The 8,468-nt window shown below is 45.3% G+C and overlaps 1 protein-coding gene across 3 annotated transcripts in view; it reads left to right on the top strand.

Annotated features, from left to right (window-relative positions):
* USP28 (ubiquitin specific peptidase 28) overlaps positions 1-8,468 on the top strand; it is a 28,138-nt gene that overhangs the window by 2,631 nt on the left and 17,039 nt on the right. Inside the window, exons 1-10 of one of the 3 annotated variants that reach the window (XM_009273446.2) lie at positions 28-114; positions 342-419; positions 1,767-1,899; positions 3,149-3,260; positions 3,940-4,102; positions 5,007-5,093; positions 5,942-6,079; positions 6,518-6,591; positions 7,123-7,199; positions 7,580-7,728. In XM_009273446.2, the coding sequence (XP_009271721.1) occupies positions 351-419; positions 1,767-1,899; positions 3,149-3,260; positions 3,940-4,102; positions 5,007-5,093; positions 5,942-6,079; positions 6,518-6,591; positions 7,123-7,199; positions 7,580-7,728 (1,002 nt within the window). In that variant the 5' untranslated portion in view covers positions 28-114; positions 342-350. Of the gene's footprint in view, positions 1-27; positions 115-176; positions 255-341; positions 420-1,766; positions 1,900-3,148; positions 3,261-3,939; positions 4,103-5,006; positions 5,094-5,941; positions 6,080-6,517; positions 6,592-7,122; positions 7,200-7,579; positions 7,729-8,468 lie in introns of those variants that run through there. The other 2 variants (XM_009273454.2, XM_009273461.2) reach the window with 2 other exon arrangements.

The following is an 8,468-nucleotide window of genomic DNA, read 5'->3' as shown; positions in this document are numbered from 1 at the left end:
GCCTGGGGGAGGGGCTGCCCGTCCGCACCGCAGGTGCGGTGCATCCGACGGGGGGGGGAACGGCGTTTCCTCCCAGGCCTGCTGACGTGCTCATGAGGATACGACGGATTGAACGTTAGTCTGTATATTTGGGGGGGGGGAGGGGGGAAATTGAGTGCGATGTTCAAGCTGACGTTGGTATTACTATCAAGCAAGCGTGACTGGGTTTTTGTGTCAATCTGTCAGTAAAAAGGCAAGAAGGAAGCAATACTCCGGTGAGCCCTCGGCAAGCCTTGCAGAAACAGCTTGATGTCTGTCCTGGTCACCTTTTCACATGAGCTTTCTTTATTTCTTGCATGTAGGATTGCCAGATGCTTTTAAACCAGCTGAAAGAGATCACAGGAATTCAAGATTCAGCTTTCCTCCATGCGGCTCTAAAGGTTTGTGCCTGTTGTCATTGTTCTGTGGAAAGGAGACCTCTGAATTTGTCCCAAAAGTCAGGCAAGTTCGGGCTCTCTCAAAACGTAATGCACGGCTTGGATGTTCGCTGGCTTGTCTGTGGGCTGATAATGAGCTTGTCCTCGCTAAACTAGTCAGTGCGTGGCCCATGAAAGCGATACAGCGTGTGCTGTGTGGAATAATTTGGTTGGCGTAGCAGGTGAAGGGTTAATCCTCCGCTCTTTTTCTGCCCCTCGCTTGTGCTTCATTCAGGTGTACTCGTGAGGCAAAACAGGTAACGCGAAGCCAGCGTTTGTTGGTGTCAGCAGGGAATGTGCGGTTTTGGGGTTCGTACGTATTCATCCACATCTGAAACAAAAACCCCACGCTAAGTTGAGAACAGTTCGTTTTTCTAACGGTAGACCTTAAAATCTCTGCTGCAGCAGCGTGTGCTATGCTAAAACATTGTAAACATTTCCTGGAAGTTTCGCTCCTACGGGGCTGTTATCCGTGCATTACGGTAAACACAAACTTAGTGGGTCAGAGTAGGTTTTTCTCCATGTAAACTGCTTCAGGAGTTCTGGACAGCTGCAATAACATCGGTATGCTTTGTGGCTGGTGGTTGTCTTGCCCGTCACCAGAACAGTCACCTTTGCTCCAGAGTGAAGGGACACAGGAATCTCAGGCACTCGGGGAAGCAACGTTTACCTGGAAAGATTCCTCCTCACAGTGCATGTTTCGGTATTTATAAATTGTAGGGTTAAACTGGCTGCAACCACGTCGGTCTGGAATCATCAGACGCCGTCCATCCTCTTGAGATGCAGCAGCAGGACATGGGCTGTGCTGAAAATATACAAAGAGGCTTGTTTAAGGAAATCCTTAAATGTTTCATCGAGAAGTGATGTCCAGAAAATGTTAGAATAAATTTAAAGGAGTTTAGCCCGTAGCGATGGTCTGAAGAAAGCCCTAGCTCAGTAAGAGACGTATGTCTTGAAATCCACAGAGAGTTTTGATTCCTGTGAGTCTCTCCCGGTGGCCAAGTACCCTGTCGTGCTTCAGGCCTCCTGCGACTACTCGAATCTCTTGTGAGGGAAATGAAATTAGTTAATGGAGTCTATATTGTCCTAGTAATAAAGCCAAAGTGCTTTCCGATAGAGAAATTCAAGCCTTCATTATTCTCGGTTTTTTACTGCTGCTTGTCACCAACAGATAGCTCTCTCCCATGGCCAGAGAAAGCAGAGTTGGTGGCGGTGTGCCTATCTCTACCACGGATGCATTAAATGTCATGCAAACGTAGATGAAGTAAGCCTGGCGCTATGGATTTTCCCCCCCCCTTATCGTTCTGCTAGGCTGCTAATGGAGACCTAATGGAAGCGGTCACCTTCCTGACGGAGGAGCACGCTCAGGAGCCGGCTCAGGACGCGGCTGCTGCAGAGCCGTCCGCTTGGGAAGGGAGCGCTGTGGGCAAACAGCTCCCACAAAGTAAGTGGTTCGTCTCTCCTCGCCCTTAAGGTTTCACCTGTTTCGGCCTGAGCCGAAAGGGGGAAGTATCGGTCCACCCTGCTTCTGCCAGTGAGTCCCTCCGGCTCCTGTCCTGGTGCTGATCTGATTTTGCCAGTACTTGCCACTTGCCATGGGACAGCCCAGGGGGCTAAACCTTCCTGGCAGAGGAGAGCTGCGTCCGAAAGGAAAGTGACTTAATAGCTTTTTAATAGCGTTTGTAGGCGACACATCGTAGTTACAAAGCTATCGTTGTTTCAAACGGTTGGTCTTGGCTAACACAGAAAACCCAGAAAGCTCCTAAAGCAGAGCGAGCAGGATGGAGAACTGACAAGGATCGTACGTTTCTTTCTAACAGCACCTGTGGGCAGAGCGGGCAAATTGAGTGTTTAGTATCGTGTTTTCATGAAAACTTAAAATGTTGTGTGAGCTAGCAATCTGACTACCTGGAAAATGTTTTTATAAACGTTACAGGTATTGGCAAAAGCGGGCCGTCAGTTTGGTACATTTAGATGTGAGAAGTGTAATTGTAGTCTGAGGTAGTTGAGAATAGTTTCTTTAAACCTTTTTGCTAATGACACATCTATTGACGGGAGCTTTCCCGGGTGAAATTATCACCGGACAGGTTCACAATGCCAAAAATCTGTGCTGGGAGCTTTGAAGCAACACCCGGAACAGTGCGGCTGCCCTTTGTTCCACTGTGTAAGGCTTCCACCTCTTCCAGAACTACTTGTTTTCCTTTCTCCTTCTTTCCTGCCTAGCTAGTACGTGAAATGACTCATAGCTGAGCATCCCGACACGAGCGAAGGAAGGCGATTCTGTGTGATTGTGCCGATTTTATTGAAATCCTTTGTTTCTCGAAACAGTGTCGGTTGTCAACACTGCTGTCAAGGCACAGCACATGTAAGCAGCAGCTGATGTTCCTGTTTCATTATTTCAAGAGATTTGAAATGTTCCCTCAAGCTCTGAATTTGGGTGTAAGGAAATCTGGCCAGTACACAGCTGCACGGTCTGTCCTGTTCTCCTCATCCAGCCCACTCAATGGCTTTTTAGGTTTCCTAGCACGATCCAGACTACGAGGATTTGTATTTAAAACTTGAGCTAGAAAATGACGCTCTGTCGGTTGAAAAATCATATTTGTGAGGTGCAACGTTTTCTAGAAGCTCCTTTTAAAGAGAACATTTGCCTGCTCCTGGTGGAAAACTGATCAGAACGCTGCCTCCACTTCCAGATGTTACTACTGCACTTACCCCTAACAACAAAGATGACCTCCACGCAGCCGACGCCTGCAGACCACTGGAATCGCCAAAAGCTCAGGCTGCGGAAAGAGATGCTGCTGAAAGGTCAGTGGGTCCGTAAATTGGTTTTGGTTTTCCCGGGTGTCGTAAGTGGATCCTTAAGCTGGTAACTGCAAGACAAACATAAATCCCCTACCAGATGTACACCTACTGCTTTTAGAAGGTGCTTGGGTCATTACTGCCTTCTGGGTAGTTGACCTTTACTTCTGGGGCAGCACTGCGAAGTGATGGTCGAAATAGAAAAAGCAAGTTTAGTCGTAGCTTATTGAGTCCCTGCTGCTGTTGCTGACGTGCCACACAAAAGGATGCTCTGCTGGCATTATGGCACCTGTTGAAAAAGCACCTTGAAATCTCCTGTGTCGATTCACCTCGCGCCAGTCACTACGTAGCCATCTCCTTTCTACCGCGGGTCGGATTTGCCTCCAATAATGACTAAGGGCACCCGTTTTGCACGCAGCTAGTTCATGAAGAAAAACACGCATATCTTATTACCTTCTTCCATCGTTCCAAATTGTCTTGCAGTCATGTTTTCCATCCACCTCACTCGAGAGCCAAAACCTTTCTGGAGTCAAATAAGACATCTGTTGCCTGTTGCGGTGGGTATCACCCGACAGCGCCCGGCTCTAGCGTCCCGCTTGTCACTAGAGGGGAGTACGATTCCCGTAGTTCTCGAGAATCTTTGTGAGATGATGTTTTACAGCACGGTGTGCATCTTTTGTGACAGACCACAGGAAGCGCATTCTGCTGAAAACAAAAATCGCTCCAAAAGGAAACGCTGTGAAGTCTGGGGAGAGAACCCCAAGCAGAATGACTGGAGAAGAGTGGGCGACTGGCCCGTTGGAATGAAAAATATTGGAAATACATGTTGGTTTAGCGCTGTCATACAGGTAACCTGATAGAAAAGTTCCTCTGGTGTTGCTGCGGTCCTGGAGTCAAAATGTTTATCAGTTAGAATTACATACGCAACAGCTCTGTGAAGTGGTCATCGTATGCAGATGAGTGAATGTGACCGTGCTCAAATGAGACTTGTGTTTTTACTTGATATGACTGTGATTTATTCTGTCCGTGCTCAGAAAGAGCCAAAGAGCAGTTGAATAGACTGCGTAAAAATAGATACAGATACATATAATCTGCCTGTACGTATGTAGGGTTTTTTTGGTGCAGCGATGTCCAAATGCTTACTGAATGACAGAAGCTCGACTGGCAAAGTGAACTGATAATTCAGTTTTACTGCAGTTATTGTTGGCTCCATAATACGTGGCGTATCATGTTCCAGTTAATGGAATACACTGGCATAGATGCTCGAACGAATAAGCAACTAGGCAGCATATATTATTAGTGATAACCTAAACAAGAAGAGACAACAGTAAGTGGAACTAAGCGGATTTGTCTCTTCTAACCGTCTCACATCAGCAGATAGACGTTAATCAATCATATGTCTCCAGCTTTGAGAGGAAGGAAGAAAGCTTCGGACGGGCTCCTTTCTCACTGTGACTTGTTCCTGGATCCTTTCTCTAAGCTTGCCTTTGCAGAATAGAATACCCTTTCCTGAAATGGTTATATATATCCTAGAAATGGCAGGATGAGGTTTTGTTCTTTGGTGGGTGCGAATGTGCTGGTCCGGCACATGGACTGCTCACTTCGTAAATGTTTATTTAGTAACACAAGGCCATCGAAGAATTAGAAGTTAACAAAAAGCTGTCGAGTAAAAGAGCGACAAGGGGGCATCAAATTGCAGTGAGTCAAATCCTCGCAGATGCTGACTGGTCTTTGCCTCTCCTTTCCTTTCAGTCTCTGTTTCAGTTGCCAGAATTTCGGAGGCTGGTCCTTGGGTACTCCCTCCCACAAAATGTGCTTGAAAGTTGTCGTAGTCGCACTGTAAGTTTTCATCAAGTAACTCTGTAAAGTTTCCCGCTTTTGTGGTATACGGTTCTGCTCTTTCTCTAAGGAGATTTAATTTGGGGCCATCTGAGACTCCTGTGCCTATGCTAATGGCTTTCAAATTGTCAGGCTGCGTTAAAGACAAATTGGGGAAATACTTTCCAAAGATGGAATCGCTGGAGAAAAAAAATCAGATGCTTCTCGGAAAGCTTTCCTCTAGAGCTTCTTTCTAACTGTGGTGCGGGGAGAAATTTGTCCCATAAATCATCTGTGTTAGCTCCAGATTGTTCATTTGTTCGCATGCACCGTAGAAGAACTGGCGTTTGAGCAGGTCTGAAGGTCCCTCCTCTAGCCCCAGTACCTTCTGAGACGGGTCAGCAGAAGGTGCTTAGAAAATATTTAGAGAAAAAGGCATACCTAGCATTATCCTTCGCTTGTTATATCGTTCTAGCTTGTGGCCACCGCCATTTAAGAGACTTTGCTTTGCTTGCTTTCACGTGTGCTCTTGATGCTCTGAAAAACCCAAAGTGCAGACAGGATAAATTCATAAATTCACTGGGGTTTGCCTTCTGTTTTAGCAATTATGACTTCGGGCGCTCTTTTCTCTAAAGGTTTTGTTTCGGTTAAATTTTTGCTCCCGTGCATCCATCGGGAGACCAGATTGCTTCCAAGAAATGACACCGCATGTCTTTCTGCTTTTGTCCTTTTTAATGTCTCCTCTTTCCTTGGTTGTTAGCGTACCTCTTAAGGTATGTGCATGTAGTATTCTGTAGCACTTTGTTTTAAGATGCGGCTTTTTTTTGAGTTGCAGGAAGGGTTTGGCTTTTCTTCTTTTTGCAATGCAGGGAAAAAGAAATATTGCATTCATGCAAGAACTTCAGTGTCTGTTTGCTTTAATGCTGGGGACACGTCGTAAGTTTGTAGACCCTTCTGCAGCACTGGAACTCTTGAGGGATGCGTTTAGATCCGCTGAAGAACAGCAGGTAAAACCGCGTTCAAAAGCCTTTTGCTTTCTTCAAAACAGCACTTGCAGCCACGGCAATCCTATTTCGCTTCATCCTGCTATTACTTTCAGAGGCCTCTTCCCGTGTTTGTCAACTGACAAGCAGCTGTCCCTGTGTCATTTAGGCGAAATGTACGTGCTTGCTAATTAAACAGCCAGCGTAACAGTGCTCTACCCAGCGCCATCTGGGTAGTTGGGTAGCGATCACAATAATGTCCTCTGATCTAGTTTTCAGATGAGCAGAGTGTTCATTATCAGTCTAAATCAGCACAGCACTTCAGTTTCACACTTCTTTCAGCTGGGTAGGTACAGCGACACCAGCCGGGTTGTATTCCAGTAGGTTCGTGAAACCGGTAGACCGTGAAAACGCTTTCTGGCTGGTACTAGGTTTGACTCTCGACTTTTGTCTCTCTTCTAGCAAGATGTGAGTGAATTTACACACAAACTACTGGACTGGCTGGAGGACGCGTTCCAGCTTGCTGTGAACGTCAAGTGAGTTTTTTGTGATCTCGGGAGTTTGGCCTGACACTGAGGAGAAACAGATTTTAAATGCGACGCCTTAATAAACGAGAGGGCTTTACGTGAAAATTTTGAGTAAATGAGAGAGCGCTTTTTTGTTTACTGAGGATGATGCTCCTTAAGCTTGAAATACGCTTATGAAGCGTCGTATGTACATTTTCTGTACACAAGCGTAGGACTTTATTCGATGCCAGTATGGCCTGCAGAATAAATAAGCTTTTTAGGGGAACTCAACAGAACTGGCGTACGCGAAAGATTTGGGTTTTTGCACCTGCATTTCACAAGGTAGGGCCTTAACCTCCCCCCCCACCTTGCCAGTGTAAGTGTTAGAATGTGCTTTCGAGTATGGAAACAGATGAGAAGCTTCCTCTGTATTTCGTGCTTGGACAGAAAGCTTTACTTTTGACTGTAGGAAGATTCCCAAGCAAAGGCTTGGATTATGACTTGGGGCTTTTTTGCAGCCTACAGCTGCAAATGAACGTGCGCTTTTTCTTTCTGAAACAGGAGCCCTGGGGACAAATCTGAAAACCCGATGGTACAACTTTTCTACGGGACTTTCTTGACTGAGGGTGTCCACGAGGGTGAGTGAAGGGTTTGGTAGATCCACTTTTTAACTCCTTTGAGCGTTCCGATTTCTAGCAGTGATGACACGGGATTTTGTTGCAGATTCCTGATGGAATTGCCTAGTTCTTTAAACTCGCAAATAGTCTTCTTGATAAAATTGTCTGTAGCATTTATAAAGTCTGTCTTCTGAGAACTCACAAGCGCTCGTGTATTTGAAAGCACTTGTTTATAAGGAGCCTTACCCTGACAGATGTGTATACAGAGCGCTATATGCGGTTCGGTTCTTGCAAGTAGCGCCTCTGACTGGTGCTGACAACAAACTCCTGAGTTAACCAGAGATTTTTTGTTCTCTGAAGTTATTAGTTCACGGGTTTTGTATCGTTTCCGTCTCATCCAGGCAATACTTTTTCCAAGATCGAAGCCTTCGGTCAGTATCCCCTTCAGGTAAATGGTTATCGAAACTTGAATGAGTGCTTGGAAGGAGCCATGGTGGAGGGAGAGATGGATGAGGCGACAGCATCTCAGGCAGTGAAGTATGGACAGGAGGTTCGTTTTACGTTTTGGTTTTGAGCTTTTGGTTGCCTGCTGCAGAAAAATGCAACGCATACAGCGCAGGGGTGTCTCAGTATATTTTGATAACTTTAAATGGCAATTGTAAACATTCCCTAAGAATCGAATACAAAATATTTTCTGGATACCTGGAATCTCGCAGAAATGTATGTCAGTGTTACATGGTGAGACACTAAGTCTTTGCTTATTTGTAAAGATGTGTTGTCCTATATAACCAGTACGAGGAGTTTGTTTTAAATTAAAAAGGTAAACATCTGCTTCTGATGCAAGTGTGATAAAGTCTCTCTCTTTCTGTTGAAGCCTACCTGTACCTGAGTAGGGGGAGAACCACTGCCTCCATATTTTCGGAGGGTAAAAGTACAGTGCTTAACTCTATGGTATGCCATTTGGAATTTGTATCTTTCTCCCTATTACAGTGTGTGTGTTTTTTCTTCTCATTTTCACTCTTATCTTCTGACTGTGCATGCAAGTGTGATAAAGTCTCTCTCTTTCTGTTGAAGCCTACCTGTACCTGAGTAGGGGGAGAACCACTGCCTCCATATTTTCGGAGGGTAAAAGTACAGTGCTTAACTCTATGGTATGCCATTTGGAATTTGTATCTTTCTCCCTATTACAGTGTGTGTGTTTTTTCTTCTCATTTTCACTCTTATCTTCTGACTGTGCTGATTTTTTTCTCCTTTTTTTTTTTTTTTTTAAATCTCGGAAATCTCATACAA

Source organism: Aptenodytes forsteri, unplaced genomic scaffold (assembly GCF_000699145.1).
Source record: "Aptenodytes forsteri isolate BGI_AS27 unplaced genomic scaffold, ASM69914v1 Scaffold187, whole genome shotgun sequence".
NCBI classification, from domain to species: domain Eukaryota; kingdom Metazoa; phylum Chordata; class Aves; order Sphenisciformes; family Spheniscidae; genus Aptenodytes; species Aptenodytes forsteri.
The sequence above is the reverse complement of the archived record's forward strand: the minus strand, read 5'-3'. Positions and strand labels throughout refer to the sequence as shown.